This window comes from Chiloscyllium punctatum, chromosome 12 (genome assembly GCF_047496795.1).
Source record: "Chiloscyllium punctatum isolate Juve2018m chromosome 12, sChiPun1.3, whole genome shotgun sequence".
Lineage (NCBI taxonomy): Eukaryota > Metazoa > Chordata > Chondrichthyes > Orectolobiformes > Hemiscylliidae > Chiloscyllium > Chiloscyllium punctatum.
The window spans coordinates 40,522,554-40,545,089 of NC_092750.1; the positions used below are offsets into that span (position 1 = coordinate 40,522,554).

General features: G+C 40.2%; 1 protein-coding gene across 2 annotated transcripts in view; it reads left to right on the plus strand.

The window, feature by feature from the left end:
- LOC140483808 (receptor-type tyrosine-protein phosphatase gamma-like) overlaps window positions 1-22,536 on the plus strand; it is a 706,675-nt gene that overhangs the window by 445,969 nt on the left and 238,170 nt on the right. For both annotated transcript variants that reach the window (XM_072582431.1, XM_072582432.1), the window contains one exon: window positions 5,431-5,497. In XM_072582431.1, coding sequence (XP_072438532.1) covers window positions 5,431-5,497 — 67 coding nt within the window. The remainder of the gene's footprint in view (window positions 1-5,430; window positions 5,498-22,536) is intronic.

Here is a 22,536-nt window from a genome sequence, read left to right on the forward strand (position 1 = left end):
AAGTGCACAGTGTCATTAATGCATATCTCACACAAGATGTACTTCAGCAACTCATCAGACTTAACTCACAACAACTTCCAAACAAAGAACAGTACAGCACAAGAACAGGGCCTTCAGCCCTGAAAGACTGTGCCAACACATGACGCCATCATAATCCAAAACCTTTTAACTCTATGCTGTCTGTATCCCTCTAATCCCTGTCTATTCATATATATGTGAAGCATCCCTCCTTTAGTACAGCTGTCATATTCTCCCTTATCAGTAATGCAAACCCCACCTCTTTTTTATCCCTCCCTATCTCACCTGAAACATCTAAATTCCAGAACATTAAGTTGCCAGTCTTGCTCCTTTCTCAACTAAGTTTCTGTATTAACTACAACATCATAGTTATGTGTATTAACCAGAAGCACAAGTGCAACAGATATGTGGGATCCCCAGTATCTGCAAATTCCCCTCCAACCCAAACACTATCCTAACCTGGAAATATCAACCTTTGTTCACTTATTGGATCAAAAACCCAGAACTCCCTTGCGAACAGCATTGAGGGTCAACACTAATGGTCTGTGGTGGTTCAAGGAGGTGGTTCTCAAGGGCATTTATGATGGCTTAGATGGTGATGTCCCAAAACAGCAAATGAATTAATTAGTTAACAGAGCCATCGGCCTAGTTTATAGACTTGCTATGTGGGACTTCTGCTGTTACATTACAAAATGGGATTGAGTCTACATTACAACAGTGTCACATCAAAATATCTAATTGTCTCAGTGAAGCACCTTGAGATGTCCTATGTTGAGTGAAAAATGCTGTATAAGTGCAACACTTTTTTAGTGAATAAATTTGACATAATATGTGGTGGTAGAGTGGGAGAAGCCAAGTTGAAGTTCACTCCCTAAATTTTTCCATTTCATTTAGCTCACAGTGGTCATTACAAGTGTTTAAATATCTGCCTCCACCTTGCTGTTTTTCCTTGCCATTTATTCTGAGTGTTTAAATATGACAACATGTTCTATGTTGCTTACCTATTGTTGGTGATTGTGTGAGTTATTTTCTGCAACCCAGTGATTTACATGATCAGAACCCTAAACACTGAAGGACTCATTGTTTAATAGCTTTGACATTTGTCTTAATGTCCTTCTATTTTGAATTAGATATTATCAATTTTACACAATTGTAAATTTACTGTGACATGATATAAAGTCAGTTAATTTATCTAATTTAAAACAATATGTTGTTCACCTTCAAGTGAGTGAACAGTCGGTTTTCTGAATTGATCCATAAAAAATATTTTTCTCGCTCTCAGGTTGCTTTTCTCCTTTGTGAGCTATTTTATCCTTTGACAAAAATGATTTTTGCTTGAATTTGCACTCTATCAAAGAGACATGATTTTTCACAATCCATGAGATTTGGCCAGTTGCCGGTTGTTTTTCTTCTCATCCAATTTATCACAGTATTTAAAATCCATGACCTGTTGATGATCAGCAAGATCTAAATTTTTTTCTCTCACATTGATATTTCCACTCATAATGCTTACAGCATTGCTAATTTTAACTTTATCATCCTAACTTCAGCTGCCTCATGAAAATCAACTGCTTTCTGCAGATTGGATTTCTTTTCTCTTAGCAGTCTAGCTGACCTTGTTTTCAATAACATTGACTAGAATTATGTCATTAAAGAGGCTGTGCACAAGGGCTCTGTACTCTGAGGAACTGACCTATTCGTGTAAATTTATCACATATTGATCAATGTTTCCTGATTTTGAAAACTTGGTACGTATGCATCTGGTGCTGTTAAATATAAGTCTCCAACTTATAATGTCTCTATGGTGCTATCTATTCTATAATTTTATTTATTAGTATCTTAATGTTCCAAGAAAAGTCATAGAGTCATACTGCACGGAAACAGACCCTTCCATGAAACCAGTCCATGCCGAACATAATCCCAAACTAAACTAATCCCACCTGCTTGCTCTTGGCTATATGCCTCCAAACCTTTCTTAGTACATGTCTTTTAAATGTGGGAATTGTACGCATACCCACCACTTTCTTGGGAAGTTCATTCCACACACGTACCATCCCCCATGTAAAAAAATTGCCTCTTATATCTTTTCTTAATCTCTCTCCTCCCACCTTAAAAGTGCGTCCGCTACGGAAAAGACAACCACCATTAACTCTGTCTATATCTCTCATTATTTTATAAACTTTTATCAGATTGCCACTCAACATCCTACGCTCCAGTGAAAAAGTCACAGCCTTTCTTTATAATTCCAACCTTCCATACATGGCAACATCCTGGAAAATTTCTTCTGAACCCTCTCTAGCTTGATAATATCCTTCCTTAACTGGGTGAATAGCACTGGACATAGTATTTCAGACAAGGCTTCACCATTGTTCTGTACAACTTCAACATGACTTCCCAATTCCTATATTCAGTGGACTGAGCAATGAAGGCAAGCATGACAAATGCTTTTTTAACCATCCTGTCTATATGTGATGCAAACTTTGAAGAATTATGTATCTGCACCCAGGTCCCTCTGTTCTATAACACTACCATTAATTGTGTAAGCCCTGCCCTCGCATTTATACACATTGGGCACCATCTGTGAGGAGAAAGTGAGGCCTGCAGATGCTGGAGACCAGAGTTGAAGAGTGTGGTGCTGGAAAAACACAGCTGGTCGGGCATCATCTGAGGAGCAGGAGAAGGACATAAGCCCTTCATTGGGAATGAGGCTTGTGGACCGGGGACATTTTTACAAACCCACAGACTCCCACAGCTACCTAGATTACACCTCTTCCCACCCTACCTCTTGCAAAAATGCCATCCCGTATTCCCAATTCCTCCGCCTCCGCCGGATCTGCTCCCAGGAGGACCAGTTCCACCACAGAACACACCAGATGGCCTCCTTCTTTAGAGACCGCAATTTCCCTTCCCATATGGTTAAAGATGCCCTCCAACGCACCTCGTCCACATCCCACACCTCCGCCCTCAGACCCCGCCCCTCCAACCGTAACAAGGACAGAACACCCCTGGTGCTCACCTTCCACCCTACCAACCTTCGCATAAACCAAATCATCTGCCGACATTTCCGCCACCTCCAAAAAGACCCCACCACCAGGGATATATTTCCCTCCCACCTCTTTCCGCCTTCCGCAAAGACCGTTCCCTCTGTGACTACCTGGTCAGGTCCACGTCCCCCTACAACCCACCCTCCCATTCTGGCACTTTCCCCTGCCACCGCAGGAACTGTAAAACCTGCGCCCACACCTCCTCCCTCACCTCTATCCAAGACCCTAAAGGAGCCTTCCACATCCATCAAAGTTTTACTTGCACATCCACTAATATCATTAATTGTATCCATTGCTCCCGATGCAGTCTCCTCTACATTGGGGAGACTGGGCGCCTCCTAGCAGAGCGCTTTAGGGAACATCTCCGGGACACCCGCACCAATCAACCACACCGCCCCGTGGCCCAACATTTCAATCCCCCCTCCCATTCTGCCGAGGACATGGAGGTCCTGGGCCTTCACCGCCACTCCCTCACCACCAGACGCCTGGAGGAAGAACGCCTCATCTTCCGCCTCGGAATACTTCAACCCCAGGGCATCAATGTGGACTTCAACAGTTTCCTCATTTCCCCTTCCCCCACCTCACCCTAGTTCCAAACTTCCAGCTCAGCACTGTCCCCATGACTTGTCCGGACTTGTTCTACCTGCCTATCTCCTTTTCCACCTATCCACTCCACCCTCTCCTCCCTGACCTATCACCTTCATCCCCTCCCCCACTCACCCATTGTACTCTATGCTACTTTCTCCCCACCCCACCCTCCTCTAGCTTATCTCTCCATGCTTCAGGCTCACTGCCTTTATTCCTGATGAAGGGCTTTTGCCTGAAACGTCGATTTCGCTGCTCCTTAGATGCTGCCTGAACTGCTGCGCTCTTCCAGCACCATGAATCCAGAATCTGGTTTCCAGCATCTGCAGTCATTGTTTTTACCTTGTGGACCGGGGGACTGAGAGATAAATGGGAGGAGGGGTGGGGCTGGGGCAAGGTAACTGGGAATGCGATAGGTAGATGAAAGTGGGGTGAAAGTGATAGGTCTCTCAGCCCCCTTGGACCACAAGCCTCATTCCTGAAGATGGATTTATGCCAAAATGTCAATTCTCCTGCTCCTCAGATGCTGCCTGACCAGCTGTCCTTTTCCAGCACTACACTATTCGACTCTGAACTCCATCTGACATTTTTTAGCCCATTGACCCATTTGATCAAGATCTTTTTGTAATCTTAGAAAACCTTCTTCACGGTCTACATTGCCACCCATGTTGGTATCTTCCACAAACTTATTAACCATACCTTCTATATTCTCATCCAAATCATTTATATAAATGACAAGCAAAAGAGGACCGAGATCGATCCCTGTGGAACACCGCTGTTCACAGGCCTCTCGTCTGAAAACCAACCCTCCACCATTACTCTCTCCTGCTGATAAGCCAATTGGCAAGCTCACCCTGAATCCCATGTGACCTAACTTTATTAATTAGTTTACAATACAAAACCTTGTGAAAGGCTTTACTAAAATCCAAATAAACAATATCTACTATGCTGCCATCATCAATCTGTTTGGTAACTTCCTCAAAAAACTCAATCAAGTTTGTGAGACATGGTTTTCCTTGCACAAAACCATGCTGACTCTCCTTCATCAATTTTTGCCTCTCTAAATGTTCATAAATCTTATCTCTTCCACCTCACTATTTGCATTGTATAATGTTTCCTCAGCTACAATATGAAATAAAATACAATACCGCAATTCAGTTTTGACTTACTTCTATTCCTTTTACTGCTATAAATAAAACAAAGAATTGTTTTTTTTTAAATTATACTTCTAGATTTATATTTATTAGGAGTTTTAAATCTTCCATTCCATTTCTAGTTTGCAAATTTACACAAAAGCCTGGATGAATAACTTATCTTGAGAAATTGCATCATCCCCTGAGCTTTACTCAGATTACCTGCTTCGTTTTCCTGAACACATTGTCTGAAATGTGGGGTTTCTCCTGATACACAGTCTCAGTATGAGCAGAAAGTCAGTGGAACTTACAGAGAAATTATAGAAATGTTCATATTGCATGATGGGAAATCAAACAAAAGGGAACTGGAATAATTGAGGTGACAACTGAAATGGAAATGAACATCTGTTGGCTAAAGGTAAGGGATAGAGACAACAACCATCTTGTAGGAAAGCAGTTGAATCTCTAGAACCTAATTTGATTAGTGTCAGTTTCTTATATGTTCAATCTTCTGTATTTAAGTATTATCTTAGTAGATAACTTTTTTTTTAAAAACTGACAGATAAGATCCTTTTTTAAAGATTAAAATTGAAGATCATTTTATCAGTTGCCAAGGAAGATCTAACAGAATGCATATATTCTACACGTAGGCTACCATCCAGGACAACCTTGCACTGGTTCCTATTATCAGTGGGCTGAAGAGAGTCGTGCATCATGGTGAGTAAGCTACTTAAGATTTCCTTTGACAGAAAAAAAGATTGGAATTAGATCCTTCATCTGTTGAGTCATTTGCAAGAAAAATCTAAACATATAGAATTCATTATTATATCAGTGTTCTTAAACTTGAAATACTTATGCATACATTAAATCCATACTTGTAATTACTACTACTAACATATATAATATTTTTTCATGACACATGAATATGATTAATCACAGTACACGTGTTTTGTGATAATAAAGCATTTGTTATAAATTTGCTATAACTTTTCCAAGTCCTTCTAGTCTAATGATATATTTTTGTTTTCAAGAGCAGTAATTGAGAAAAAATATTTCCAATAAAATTATTACGGTGAGATACAATTATAGAAATTCTGAAAGACGATCAGGAAGCACCTTGAATAACTTCAACTTGATGTCAGAATATGTCATGCTTACACATATAAAGACCAATAGTATAAACATAATGCTGTCATAATGCGTTCAGTGTGCATCGGGTATTTAGCAAATTAGAGTTTGCTCAGGCGTACATAACAACACCAAGCTATAAACGCAAACAGGTAAATGCATTTATAAATGAAACAGATTTTATTTTGCCAAGGCCATATTGTTTCACATATGAAACAAGAGCTCTTTTAATTCATTGTGTGTGGATGTTACAGGCTAGCCAGCATTTAATCCCAATCCTTAATTGCCCTTGATGTGGTATGCACTGTTCAATACAATAATGGTGTAAGTATTTGTCTGTACACTTCATTTAGGTGGATATGGCTGTTATGGGTGGTCAGACCAAGTGGAAAGACCCACAATAGTTAGTGAATGTTAAATAAAGAGCAAATGAAACCGTTGTTCTTAAATATTTCCATCAATATTTCAGAAGTTGACAAAGATGTGCAGATATGTAAAAGTGAATACAATTCAAAAGTAAACTTGTATAAAAAGGCACTTAGAGCAGTTCCTTCAGCAGCTGTTGTAAAAACAGATAGAGGACTGGTAATCAAAGAATGTTAGCCCATCTTTTCTCTACCTATAATGGACAAGAGAGAATTGGGTGGAGATAAATATGATAAAAATGTGAAATACAACTTTGCCCTAACCATCGTGTATGTGCCTACTTGTGCATTGGCTTTTGAGAGAATCAGAGTTGCCTATTCTGGACAGGCATGTCAGTGACTATAATATTTAAATCCTTAGATTTTTGCAGCCATTAACTGAAAGAAAAGAACTATGAAAGGAGACATGAGCTGCCAAATCCAGCATATAAATATTTGAAGCCAGGCAAGGAAATGGTGCTTATCCCCAGTGACTCAAACAAAACCTGCTGCAATACATTTTCTCCCTTTCCCTTGTCAATCTTCCTTGCATTCCAACTCTTAATCCCATGCTTCCCTTTTTCTCTTTCCCTTTGTTCTTTTTTCCCCACTTCTTCTTTCTTATGTGCTCTTATGCTGTCTTCCTCCATTCCTCACTGTGCTCTCTACTCCCACTGTCTATTCCGTCTCTTCCCCGCTTTTGTTCCCTCCCCCCCCACCGCACCCCCATTTCCTAGCCTGGATTTTTGCTCGAGAAAAGGTGGTTAAAATCAAGAAATCTCATGCTTTACTGTGTCTGCTTTGGGAAGAAATGCCCTAAATAGTGGGACCTGCATTCCACGTGTTTGGAAATGAAATCTGTGGGAAAGAATTGGGCCTGTCATCTCTGGATATGATTCAGAGAGAGTATGAGATGAGCTGATTAAAAAATCCACCTCACTTTTCTGGGACTTAATTCTTTTTAAAGATTAGCCACTCGAGTCCTCAACCCTTGTGCTTCATTTCCCATCCAACTCTCCCTGCCCAATCTCAACAATCCACACCTCCCAAATGTCCCCAGTGGTTAATAAGAAGGAAGAAATTGGAGAAGGAAAGAAAGAGAGCCAAAATTGTTGTGAAGACAGATTGAAGGTGGTTCTACTGCTATTTAAAAAATAATAGTTAACAAAGTGAAGATTGTTCTTCTAGAAAATTCCACTAGATTCAATAGCAGCTAATGTAACTCCTTTATTTGAAAAGCGCAGGAGACGGAAAGCAGGAGCCTACAAAACAATATAATTCAGTAAAATAAGAGTAAAAATCTGGCAAATGGCATACTATATAGGAAATTGTGAAACTGTCCATTTTGGCAGGAAGAATGAAAGGAACTCAATTATCCACATGGTGAAAGATTGCAGATATCTGAGATGCATGAATTAGATTAGATTCCCTACAGTGTGGAAACAGGCCCTTCGGCCCAACAAGTCCACACCAACCCTCCGAAGAGCAACCCACAGAGACCCATTCCCCTACATTTACCCCTGACTACTGCACCTAACGCTACGGGCAATTTAGCATGGCCAATTCACCTAACCTGCACATCTTTGGACTGTGGGAGGAAACCGGAGCACCCGGAGGAAACTCACGTCGACACGGGAAGAATGTGCAAACTCCACACAGTCAGTTGCCCAAGGTGGGAATTGAACCCGGGTCCCTGGCACTGTAAAGCATCAATGCTAACCACTGAGCCACCATGCCACCCCTTCTTGCAAAAGGTTAGCGTGCAGGCACAGCAAGTAATTAGAAAAACTAATAAAATATTATTATTTATCATAAGGGAAAGTGAATACAAAAGTCGAAAGGTTGTACTTCAGTTATATAAGACATTGTTGACAGCAATTCTGGAGTACTGTGTATGGTATTCGTTTCCCAATTTAAAGAAAGTTGCAATTGCATTGGAAGCAGTTCAGAGATTTACTAGCCTAAAGTGACTTCATTAAAACATACAAGGTCCTGAGGAGATTTAACAGCATAGATGTGGGATGATTATTTAAAAGATAGGGGTCAGCCATTTAAAGCAGTGAAAAGGAATTTATTTTCTCTCTGATATGAGAGCCTTTGGAGTGTCCTTCTTTGAAAGGCAGAAGAGGTAGAACCTTTAAATATTTTTAAGTTAGAAGTAAATAGATTCTTGATAAGCAAAGAGGTAAAAGGTTATCAGGGTAGGCACAAATGTGAAATTCAGGTTTAAATCACATAAGTCATAATCCTACTGAATGGTGGTGTATACTTGACAGGCTAAGTAGCTAACACAACTTTCTAATTAGTATGTTTGTGTACCTGCATGCCAAGTCATGCTCCGAACCATCTCATAGCCCTTTGGAGCCTCTATGCAACATTGTTAGAGCCATTCCATGCCCTGCACCCACCCCTATAACCCTGACAGCACCATTGTCAATTTAGTGCCAAGTCATGACTTCAACCATTTGCCTTAACAGTATCCATGCCAAAAACATCCAATGTCCACCATGGGCAAATCTCAAAAGCCATGTTGAGGTAAGACAACATGAAAATCTAGATATTTATTAAATAGTTCACTGAATTTAAAAGAGGTTCCCATTCATGAAAGACTATTCTATGCATTCTGACAAGTATACAATTCCTTATAGAAACAAACATCTATATTCATAATCCCAACATCAAAAAGGTAATCTTCTTAATAACCTTTTCTGGACTGTCATTCAAACAGAAAACTTACAGTTCCTGTGATAGTGATAAATTGTGGAAAGCAGTAAAGAATTAATCTTGCTATAATGATAACAATGAAAGCTATGAAACTAGTGAGTTTTGAGAAGGTTTGTAGCTCAGATTGAAGTTCTGGATGTTTATCCAACACATTGACTTTGATCCCATTTACCACCCCCTGAGAAAAAGAATAGGAAATGACATCACACAGGAAATGACATCTACAACCCAAGGAAACTGAAACACATACCACCAGTGCTTCATCGGAGGCTCACTGATGTTACCTAGTATGGTGACGAAACATCTGAAAACGAACCTTACAGCTCAGCAAACAAACTTACATCTAGCTATTGAAACTGTTTGAATTTTCTATTTACGCACAGACACAAGACGGCTATTTTCATAGATTTTTGCTGCCCTTCACGAGCTTACCAATTAATCCAAAAGTTTGTAATTCTCATTCTGCAGTAATAGGCCCTCACGCAGGTGAAAATGGAGTTTGTCTGAACTCAGATTTCATCTAGGTCTGAGTCATTTTCTGTCCTCAAGTGAAATTGGCTTTTACTCGTTATGGGGGCAGGGGTTTGGATCCAGGGTCAACATTTTATATGTGTCAGGTTCCTCATTACTTAAAGAAAACACTTATATTACAGTTTCCCATAGCTGCTCTTTCTCTCCCACTATCTCTTCCCCCTCTGCTCTGTCAGCCTGCTGCTGTCCTTCCTTCCCCCTTGCTATATTCCCACTTGTTCACATCCCATCCTCTCTCATCCACTATTTTGTTTGCATATCACCCCTATTTCCTGCCACTTCTTTCTCTAAACTGCTCCAATAATTCTGTTTGCTTCCTCATCAATGCCATGTTACTAATGTCTTGCCCCACTGATCATGATATTCTCAGTTGCCATTATTTTTGATATAGTCTTTATCAAATATTTATAGATCAGCAGAATTCAAGAAGAAGCACAACAAAATTCTGTTCATTTTTAAAATGCTGCTTCTTTGTAATTATTTCCACTTTGATTCAAGGTCTACATGATAAATGAAATTATCTGCTCTCTCACAGATACTACCTGACTTGTTCTTTTGTTTCAGATTTCCAACGTCTGCAGTTCTTTATGTTTTCTTTAATGTTGAAGCACTTGTACACTGAATTTCCCCCTTAGTACTGCTCTGATGTTAAAATTGATACCAATAATTATTTTGTAAAGAGCCCCCTTATGACTGAAAAATGATTTTTTTAACAATTGTACTGTTCTGTAATAGGGTAATTTATGTTTCTTTGTAGCTTTAATGATGGATTTGATTTCAAAGTTGAGCCACCATCCTCTTAACAAGATACGTAATTGAATCCTTAATTGTTAATCACTATGACATACTAATGTCATTTTTAAAAATAGATTTGATGTCAGAAAAAGGAAGTTTCCAATGAATAATCCTTTCCATTATGCTTGTTAAGAGTATAAATGGGTCCAGTAAAGGTGAAGGACAACACACAGGCATTTCACACTTTGGTATCAAAATTAGGTTCTTGGAAGCAATTACTTAGAACATAAAATCATGAAGAAGTTACAACACAGAGAAAGACCATTCAGTTTTAAATAAACTTGTTGCCCACTCACTAGAACTGGTCCATAGCCTTACATGCGTCAGGTCTAGATCCAAGTTCCTTTTTAAATGGATTGAGGGTTTTTTCCTCAATTCCAAACATCCAGGCAGTGAATTCCAGAACCCACCACCCTCTGGGTGAAATTTTTTTTCTCATACCCCCACTTATCCTTCTACCAATCACCTTAAATCTGTGGTCCTTTGGTATTTGGTATCTCTTAAGTAGTTGTGGGTGTGTTCGCTGAGCTGGGAAGTTGCTTTGCTGACATTTAGTCCTCTATCTGGGTCACATCCTCAGTGCTGTGAAGCACTGCTGTACTGTGTTGGTTAGAATTTATTTGGTATCGTTCCTGTTGCCGATTCTGGATGCTCTTTGCAGTGGATGGTATATTGGGTCCAGGTCAATGTGATATTGACGGAGTCCCACAACTACCGCAATCGGCAACCAAGCTGCAAATCTTTACACAAACCTTGAACATCTATGGGCGAGACACGCGACAAATTTGATATCTCTTGGTATCTTTGTTAGGGAAAACAGATTTTTCTTGTCTACTCTAGCCAGGCTTCCCATTATTTTGTAAGCATCGGTTGAGTCACCACTTAACCTTCTTTCCACATAACTGCAATTATAAAGCCTTGGCAATATTCTTGTAGATTGCCTCAGTGTTCTGTCAAGAGAGAGAATTGTGGTAGTGTCCTTCCTGTAATATAGTGACCAAAACTGTTTACAAGATTCCAGCTATGCCCTAACCATAGTTTGAGCATAATGTCTCTGCACTTGTATTTAGTATCTTGTCCCATGAAATCAAGCATTCCATATGCTTCTTTACTACTTTATGTACTTGTTCTGTCACCTTTAGGGACCTGTGAACATGTGCTCCAAGGTCATTCCTCTACTGGTCTTGATAGCCTCCCACTTGTTGTATATTCCTTTGCTTTGTTTGCCAGCACCTGCAGTCCTCACTTTCTCCTCCTTGTTAAATGCATAACCTCACACTTCCTCAGATTTGGCACTTCTAATCTGTCACTTTCCAACCACTCAACCAAACCATTGATGTTCCGACAGTTGACTGTCATCATCTTCAATATCAGTTGCCCAGCTCATTTTTGTGTCATCTGCAAATGTCCTAATCATACCTCTGATATTTATATCTGAATCATTACCACAAACAGCAAGAAACCAAAAATGAGCTCTATGGAATGCCATCAGAAACATCCTTCCATTCATAAACATATCTATCGACTATTACCTTTTGTTTCCTGTCACTGAGCCAATTATAGATGCAACTCATCACATTCCCCTGTATTCCATGGGGCCTTTATTTTATTCGTAACTATCTGCCATGTAAGATTTGTCTCAATTGTTAATAAAATGTGGACAACATCCAATGCACTACCCTCATTAATCCTTGTTACTACCACAAATAGTCAATGAAGTTAGTAAAGCAGGACCTTCCCGTAACAACACCAGGCTGACAATCCTCGATTAAATCATGATTCTCCAAGTTAACCCTCAATATTGATTTTTAGCTCAAAGATAGAAGACAGAGAGAGGTGGTGGAGGGTTGTTTTCAGACTGGAGGCCTGTGACCAGTGGAGTGCCACAATGATCGGTGCTGGGTACACTACTTTTCATCATTTATACAAATGATTTGGATGTGAGCATAAGAAGTACAGTTAGTAAGTTTGCAGATGACACAAAAATTGGACAGCTAAGAAGGTTACCTCAGATTACAATAGGATCTTGATCAGATGGGCCAATGGACTGAGAAATGGCAGATTGAATTTAATTTAGATAAATGCGAGGTGCTGCATTTTGGGAAAGCAAATCTTTGCAGGACTTATACACATAATGGTAAGGTCCTAGGGAATATTGCTGAACAAATAGACCTTGGAGTGCAGGTTCATAGCTCCTTGAAAGTGGAGTCACAGGTAGATAGAATAATGAAGAAGGTGTTTGGTATGCTGTCCTTTTATTCATCAGAGTATTGAGTACAGGAATTGGGATGTCATGTTGTGGCTATACAGGACACTGGTTAGGCCACTTTTGGAATATTGCATGCAATTCTGGTCTTCTTCTATCGGAAAGATGTTGTGAAACTTGAAAGGGTTCAGAAACAATTTACAAGGATGTTGCCAGGGTTAGAGGATTTGACCTGTAGGGAGAGGTTGAATAGGCTGGGGCTGATTTCCCTGGAGCATCGGAGGCCGAGAGCTGACCTTATAGAGATTTATAAAGTCATGAGGGGCATGGATAGGATAAATAGACAAAGCCTCTTCCCTGAGGTGGGGGTTTCCAGAACTAGAGGGAATAGGTTTAGGGTGAGAAGGGAAAGATATAAAAGAGACCTAAGGGACAACATTTTCATGCAGAGGGTGGATGGAATGAGCTGCCAGAGGAAGTGGTGGAGGCTGGTACAATTGCAACATTTAAATGGCATCTGGATGGTCATATGAATAGGAAGGGTTTGGAGGGATATGGGCCGGGTCCTGGCAGGTGGGTCTAGATTGGGTTGGGATATCTGGTTGGCATGGATGAGTTAGACCGAAGGGTCTGTTTCCATGCTGCACATCTCGATGACTCTAAATCAAACTCATTAGCTTATAACTATTTAGCCTTGACCTTTCCTGCATCTAATGACGATTGGAAAATGATCTCCAGAGCATCCACTATTTCTACCTTTGATTTCTTCAACAGTCTAGAATATGACTCATTTTGCCCTGGTTTTTATTCACCCTCAAGTATTAGTACTTCCCTTCTCATTGTGCTTATATTACCTAATATTTCACTCCCTTCCTCTTCAACTAGAATGTATGCATCATCCTTCTGCTTTGCAAAGACAAAGTCTATAGACTCTCTGACAACCCTGCCCACATGTTTTGCATTCATGCACAAGGCACCATGTACATCTCTGATAGGACCTGCCCTTTCTTTGGTCATCCTCTTGCTTTTGATGTGCTGTTAAAACATATTTGTATTCTCCTTAATACCAGCCAATAATTTTTGTATCCTCCTTTGGCTTACCTAATTTCCTTTCTCATTTCACCCTTTTCTTTTTGTGTTCCACTAAGCTCCCCAATGTGTTATTTTTTGAGATTTTCATGACCTCTATTTTTCTGCTTTATTTTGCTGGTATGTTTCTGGATAGCCAGATAGGGTACTCTGGATTTGGCAACACACTGTGTGAGTAGAATTGTGCTTTTGAATGCATCCCATTGGTTTGTCACTAACTTTCTTCAAGTAGCTATAACCAGACCACTTTTGCTATATCGTCTCTCAGCCACGTAAAGTTTGCCTTCCCCCAATTTAGGATATTTACTATTTGCTCCTCATTAAGCCAGGTTTCCATCATAGCAATGATTTCATACTACAGTGTGTCTATCATCAATTCTATTCATTATACTCCTTGGGTTTACGTTTATACTTTTTAATATTACCAATTTTCTGTGCTATACATTTTTTTAACTTCTGCCTCCTCTGTCTTTTAGAGCCAGTCATTAAGTTTCTGTTTTCCATCTTTGCTCTGAATTTTCCCTCAGGTCCCTAACTCCCTGCCAATCTAGTTTAAACTCTCTTCAAAAGCACTAGCAAATATCCCTGCCAGGATATTTATCCTGAACTTGCTCAGATGTAGACAGTCTAGCCTGCACAGATTGCACCTTCCTCAGAACTGGTCCCAATAATCCAGAAATCTGATACTCACCTTCTTACACCAGTTTTCCAGTCATGTGTTCACTCATTCAGCTCTCCGTTGACTTAGCTCAGACTCTTTTCACCTGAAGAACGACTGCCCTCACCAGTATCCAAATTGGAATGCCAATTAAAAAGCAAGAGGACTGCTGTACTGCGTAATTATCTTATTGCCTGGCAGTCACTCCTACCCTTGCTACCAGCATACTGCTAACCTGTGGTGTGACCACCTCCCTAAACGTGCAATCCATGTGATCTTCTCCCAATGGATGAAGAACTTTTGAAACCCGGAGCTCAAGCTTGTGCAGCTGGTGTCATGTCCTGCAGATAAATTTTTCTGGGGCACATGGTGTGTCCATGAGTGCACACAAACCATAAAATATACAACTCTGACCTGCCCCCCTGAAATAACTGCAGAGAGGCTGGTATCCCGTCAACAAGTCACCCTTTATTTACTTTTGCACAGTACCCTGGCTGTAGCCAGCCAGTTTGACGTCAGTTACCTGAACTGAGGAGATTCTAATCTCCTGATTTTTTTTTTAACAGTGTAATCTGGAATTTTTTCTTATCTCCTGTTCTTTTTTTTATCCCCACACTACGGCCTAACTGCGGTGGTGCTTCTCCTGATTATATTGGTCAGCCAGGACTTTCCTGATTGGCCCAGGTTAACAATCGTAATCAATTATGTCGTAGTCAACAAGGTCAACCTGGTTCCAATCCCTACACACCCCATAACTTTTAAATCTATTTCGTATAATTATAGCAGATGAAAAACTTACCAGTAATTACAATCAGTTTCTTGCCCTAAGTGTTAGTATGAGCCAACTACAGGAGGTAGCTACTAATACAGACTCTCCTCTTGTATTGTTTTCAAGAACTTGGACAACTCCCCTTTTAAAATGATGCTGACTGCCTGTCTTAGGGTCCTCACCTCACCTACTCCTCAACTTCAAGATAATTTCACTCTCTTCTCTAATTTCTCAGCATTGAATTGTATGTCTCACAATATTCTTTTCACCACAAAATGCCTCCAATGGCATGATTTTTTGACTAACTATGAAGAAACCAACTAAAGGCTTAAGTTGTTCTATGTTTTAGAGCTAACACATATAGGAGAAAGTGAGGACTGCAGATGCTGGAGATCAGAGCTGAAAAATGTGTTGCTGGAAAAGTGCAGCAGGTCAGGCAGCATCCAAGGAGCAGGAGAATCGACGTTTCGGGCATAAGGCGTTCTTCAGGATTCCTGAAGAAGGGCTTATGCCCGAAACGTCGATTCTCCTGCTCCTTGGATGCTGCCTGACCTGCTGCGCTTTTCCAGCAACACATTTTTCAGCTAACACATATGCTAATTATGTGTTAATGATTCACAGTGATTTCTTGATATTGCGTTCATACATGCCTCCTAACTTTTAATAAAAACAGGAAGTGTTGGAAATACATAGGAGATCTGTCAGCATTTATGGAGAGACAAATAGAGTTTTGTTCCTTTAGGAGATAGTAGCAGTTGTGAAAATGCCTGGTTCAACTTGCCCACCTCAAGAACAAGTGCTAAGAAAGATGAAATGTTTATTGCAGTTTGGCTAGCCGTCCTGGGAAAGAAGGTGGAGGCAACTAAAGAATACTGAGGTGGACTGATAAAATATCCCCAACTCAGTACCCCAACGCAATTTTTCCCAAACATACTGATAAAAATAAGATCCCCTAACCTTCATCCATCACATAGATTCACCTATCATATATGCCCTATGCCCACTTATGGTATACCATGCCCATGACCCACTTCCTTGACTCTGGTGCCAGGCTATGTCCCCATCCCAATCCCTATGTCCAGCATCCTGAAAGCACAGAGTCAAACCTCACACCTCTATGGAGTCTCCCCAACTCCATAAAAATCCAGCCTTTATAGCCTGGGACATTTGATCAGAGCTGAGTAAAGTTCAAATTGTTATCGGTTTTGAGCAAGTAAAAAAGTGGAGATCAGATGTGGAACATGCCGAACATTTCTAATTTATTCCAATTCTGTTGAATGATCACTGAGCTTAAATGTTAACTCTATTTCTTTCTTCACAGGCACTGCTAGCACAACTTGGTAGATCTACCAATTTTCTGTTTTTAATTATTTTTGCAACATCCATAGTACTTTAATTTTCTATATGTTTTCATCACTTTGTACTGGTGAAGCATATTGTACGTTAATTTTATGCATAAGTATTAGAGACAGTTCTGAACACAAGTAATGCTTCCATGGGTAAGCAAGAGTGCACATTGTAACTCCTGCATTGAATAATATTGTCTGAAACTGCCTCTGTTGGGCTTATTGTCATTTGCCACTTTCCCTCAATAAGAGGTTCCAGCTAAGCAAATCAGGTCGGTTTACTCTGACTGTGAGTCATAGCCCTTGGTGCCAGCGTGGCAGAAAAACAATATTGAAACAGTTTAGGATACTGTTATCTCTAATACAGCTGAAATTATTTATGATTTTTGTATCTGAGACATAATATATAACACTGTATCATTGTGATGCAATTTACATGTTCCCAAAACATTGTTATAACAGGCAAAGAGGGTACGTTGAAGGTTAACAGTCATGGCATAATGTTGAGAGTTTGTTAAAAATACACGTGTTTATACAGTTATCTCTCATTTATCATTCTTAATGGTCTAGATCTTCTAATAGGAAGATGACCATTGAAGCAGTATGGACTGAGATTGCATATTGAGACCATATGAAGTCCCAGTGCAGCTGACTCTGTGGGAATTGCCCTAGAAATTGAAACTTCCAGTTTCTGAAATATCCTGAAGAAGTCTTTAACTTTAAGACTTCAGAGAATTCATAATTACCCAGGAACGCTTAGAAGGATTAAAATCTGCATGAAATCCTTCCTAGCCGACTCTCCCCAGACACCAGACCCAACCTGACCGCTGAACCCCCCCCCCCACAGAACAATACTCCAGAGTCCCAAACAATAATCCCCCTGCCAAACCCCCAATTCCCTATTGTAACCCTGACCTTCGCCTACCCCAATTCTCCCTGACTCAACTCAACCCTCCACTGATCCTCGCCATTTTTTGCCTGTCCTCAAAAATTTCCCAATCCCCTGATTTATTCTAAGCCCTGACTCACTTGTCTGAGACCCTATCTGACCACTGCTAGCCAGGTCAGGAACAGAAAACACCAGCCCTAATGCTGCTTCAGGACTTCACCCTTGCCTGCTGCTCAGCAGGCCCACCTACCAACATGAGCACAGACCTAATCCAAGCACAGAAACTCTTCCCATGACCTGAACACAGTAACGCTGACCCCAAATCCAAGCACAGCAGACTCTTTCTGGAGCAGCAATCCCTGGTTATTGGGCTCCGATATATTCTCCTGTCCCCAGACCTTGCTTTTATACTCTACCCTCCTCCAACTGGTATTCTATCCCCCACCTACCTGGTACCCTATCTCTCACACATGTGGCACCCTCTCTGACACCAACCTGACTCTGTACTCCCTCACTTACCTCACATTGATCTTATCTCAGAAATTGTCAAAGTGACTTTAGGCCTCTTAACTGCAAAATACAGTATCTACTGCTGCAAGTAGGTATTTGTTTTCAGTGCCAATCCTTTCTGCTGCTGTTTGCATGGGTTATTGGACTGGACTACACTGCTTTGACTAGGTAAGTGGGCAAGTCTTAGATTGGTCTGCATCAAATATGGATTTGGATCCAGGTTGGAAGATTCAGGCCAATATGCTCCTAAAACTTCAATGTGGAAAGCAAGATCCCTTTCCTTTAAGTACGTATATAATTGCTTACAATCCTGACCTGTAAATTTTCATCAAAAACCTATTTCTTGTCTTGAATCTAACTGACCTGAAAATCAATTTTCTATTTTCTGCTCTAAGCACTTATTCCCCTTTATTCTTAACTTCCTGTCTGTCACCTGCTTGTTGGCTACCTCATTTCTCCTTGATATCACATTCATCTTCTGATCCACTCATTTACTACTGCTGCTCACTGCCTTTACTGATTCCCTTCTCCTTCCCGTTACTACCTCTTGACCACCTCCCTCCCTCCCGCATGCTGACCCTCTCTCGCACTCACGACATTTCTTTCTGATCCCCTTTACTGCTTTCTTCTTGCCCTGCCACTCTCAAGTCCTTGTTGTGGAAAGGGACAGTGAGTGAGACAATGAGCAGTGGGAAGCAAGAAATTCAGAAAAGTAAAACAAATGGGGGAGAGAGCAAGGGGGAGGGACGAGGGAAGCAGGAGGGTACATGGGATCGGAAAAGGGAGTGGCAAGCAGATAAGAATGAGTGTGTCAGGAGAGGCAATATACGAAGTATCAGGTGAAGTTACAGTGTGTTTTTGGTTAACATGCTATGTCCATCCATGATTAAAATGGAGATCAAGGCTCACAGTACTATTTGGGTAAACTCCCTAATTTACAAACTGTGTGAAAATGCATGTTCAAATCCTCGTTAAGTCCTCCACTGCTTGTGGAGCCATGTTTAATTATTTAATTTTATTTATTTCAGAGTCCTTTTTCCACAATTTAGTCTTCACTGTTATGATAAATGAAAACTTTGAATAGTTGGATATTGATATCCCTAAATACAAAAGTTTTGTATTTAATAAATAAATATAGATCCATATAACATATGCACAAGATATGCAAAGATTTTGTACATAGAAAAGAATACAGAAAATGCCACAAATTGATTTTGGCACAATGAAGTTCCAGACAGATGGAAAATTGTGCATCAAAATGTATTTGCAATTTCCCTTAGCTCCAACTGCCTGTACATACAGTTCAAAACCTTCTGTTTTGTGTATGTGACATTGTTACTGTTGGAGAAGAATGTTCAAGATAATAAGCACCAGATGTTATGTCTTTACAGATAACTTCTGCTGTGTTGGTCTCTAAGGATTGTTGAGATGCTCGAGTAGGTGCTTTATCATTAATTGGCATCATGTATTTTCTATGCACATTTGCTTTTGGTTGATGCCACTGGTAGTTTGTTCTATCATCTCTGCAGCTTTCATGTATCACTTTGATGATTCCCTAAGGGTTTGTCTCATTTGGATTAACCCTTCCCTTAAACACTCCTATAATTTGCTATTATTTTATGTCACTGAACTCCTACAATGACATGGTCAAAAAAAATGTCCATTGTGTTTACTTGGCAGAGTGGAATTAGAAAACTCCAGCGAGCAAAGAACTGACTCATACTCTTGTTTCTGATCAGTATTTAACGATTCCTGTTCGAGTGTGCATACGTGTTTCTGTGTGTTCACACACGTACAGGATTTAGCTCAACTCTTGATGCGTCTAGAGAATGTATGGTCGGCCACAATAAAATAATTATATTTTCTAGATATCCCATGCATGCGCATTGTGATTAAATCATGCCACAAAAATGCAATGATGTCATTATCTGACTGGGAGCATGCGTGGTTCTGGTGACATTATGGCATTAAAACTTGATCACATCACAACCTGAGGGTGAAAGTGTGGTTTTTGCGACATTGTGACATTCAAATGGTTAGACACCACTTCTGGCAATTTAAATTCACGTATACAGTAGATTCACTGGCACATTTAATGAACATGTGTGTTTGAGTCATGCTAGTCATGCATGTGCAAAAGAAGTCTTTAGGTTATGATAACAAATAGGACCTATTTTTAATCAACATTTTTGAACATATAAATTAAGCTTTCAGGGCAGGTGAACCCAGACCTTCTTGCCCAGAGTTATGGAATTACTACTTTGCCATAACACACTCCTAGTTATGACTCGATGCACTTACAATGTCAAGTGAGTGAAAATATTGTATGCCGTGCAAAAATGATTTAGCAAACCTGTCCTTTCAGCATTAACAATCTGTGATGGAATTAGGACTGGGAGCTGAATTTCTCTGGGTTGGAGATGACAAACCTGGAGCAGGAGGGGAAATTAATTAGGCAATATGTTGATGGACTAGAACCCACCACCTTCCTGCCCTAGCTTGAATTACGTTTTGGGTGGGAGGGCTTATAGCCATCTTCCTGCCTCGCTGTCAGTTGAGGCTTTTAATGATTACATAAGGGCTTCATTGTGCCTGAAAATGTGTTGCTGGAAAAACGCAGCAGGTCAGGCAGCATCAAAGGCAGCATAAGCCCGAAACGTCGATTCTCCTTCTCCTTTAATACTGCCTGACCTGCTGCGCTTTTCCAGCAACACGTTTTTAAGCTCTGATCTCCAGCATCTGCAGTCCTCACTTTCTCCTTCATTGTGCCTGGACTACTCATATTTCACCTGCAGGAGAGATGGAAATCAGTGTATATGATACATTAAACAATGTGCATAGACTGTCATTTGGCAGGGGATCCCTCAATCTGTGCATGTTCGAGGGACTGGACCTATGACAGAGGAGTGGTCCCTGAAAGCCATCGGCTTGTCTATGCTTCCAAACCTGCTCTCCTAGTCCCCCAAACAAGAGCATCCCCAAACAATAATTGACTTTCCTGCCGTGGATTCACCATTCTAGGAGTTGGAGAGGCCATGGATGCTGCCGGGCTTTGGGGCTGCCAGCTTGTTTGGCAGCTCTTGGAGGCTGGGACTCCTTGTCGTAAGTATTAATTTGGGCAGAAAGCCCACTGTCAACTTGCTGCTGATTACGAGAAGTTCTGGCAAGCTTCCCACCTTCTCTTCCCCCACCAAACTCTCCCAATTTCAGACTTCATCTTAACAATGTCTAATTTCTCTCATCACTTTAAATGCCTTTGAAGCTAATAACGATATAAAAAGTAATAATGTAATTATTATCAACTAATAAACGCTATTGATGAAGTTGCAATCAGAACTCATGTAGAAGTGTAACATTACATTTTACAGGAATTGCCACATTTACCTAATGGAATATCAGGTCATTGTATAAATAAAAGAAGCAATACAGTTACTACCTCAACAGATTAAAACAAGATAATAATTTTCTTATTTTATTTTGGAGAAATAAGTTCTCTCTCTCATTTCAAGTCTTTATTTTACATTGCAAAACTGCTTTGTCAGTTGAAAGCACACTACACATTGATGAATGGTTGATGATGGTGTTTACTCCATCAGCTAAAGAATGCATAATCAGTTGTGTGGACCAGCATGGAGATTAGCATGCAGTACTATTGATTTTTTTTAGTATTGAGGACAGGTTACATAAATTCTTTACTCTTCCAGTCCACTATGGAATAGATTTTTAATTATTTGAGGGACTTATTGTTTCAATATCCCAGTCCATCCATATACATCCATTTTGACTATGGATTTCCATTTTCCATTCAGCTTTCCAGAAAATGGGAATTTAGTTTGAATTTGGACAAATTTTGTCGATGGCAAAGAACAGTTCTTTACCTGGATCAATACAGCATTGGACTTGGAACTTTTGTAGCACATCCTATTTCTTTTCTTCAGCACCCCCAAAGCTCTGACTGGAAATTAAGACCGATATATACCTGTTACTTCCAATTAAACAAAATTGGGCTCCTTGTGGCAATTTGTACCTGTAGTGTGCACTGTTCTGCAGCAGGCAATCACTTCATATTAATAGAGAGAACAATATTCTTGGATTGCTTACTAGCCAGAGATTCTTTACTGAGTCCACTTTCCGTTTCAAATAGATGGAGATAGCGTGAGCAAGAAAAATAAAGATGATTGAAGTAATGAAGAAAACTATTTTACTTATACTCTGATTTTGCCTTTGTAACTAGTTATGACAAAAATCTGCAGCAGGTTTCAACTTTTGGAGAGTCAACAGACCACACCTCATGCCTGGAGTGCAAAGCCTAGGCCTCGTATAAACTGGCAAGCTGGCAATCCTATACCTGTAAAAGGATGAGCACAACATTCCCAGCTCTTGAATGGCAATGATGAAAAATATGAAAAAAATTGTGGTGAACGGGAAAATCTAATTCTCAATATCGAAAAATAGTATCCAATTTTTTTTCCTTCAGGTTTCAAGAGCAAGTTCTGAATGTCACAAATAAGTGGTGTCTACCTTATTTCCATGCATTTGCATCTAATTATTAGCTAATCATACCTTATTTCTATGCAGCATGCAATTTGGTCCTCAATCATGAGAAATCGGCGGTGGTAATTCCTGACTTCAAGGTCAGAATGGTTACTTGGCGATGCAGCTTGCCACTTATTTCTCCAGTACTCTGTTTTAATTTTACCATGCCCT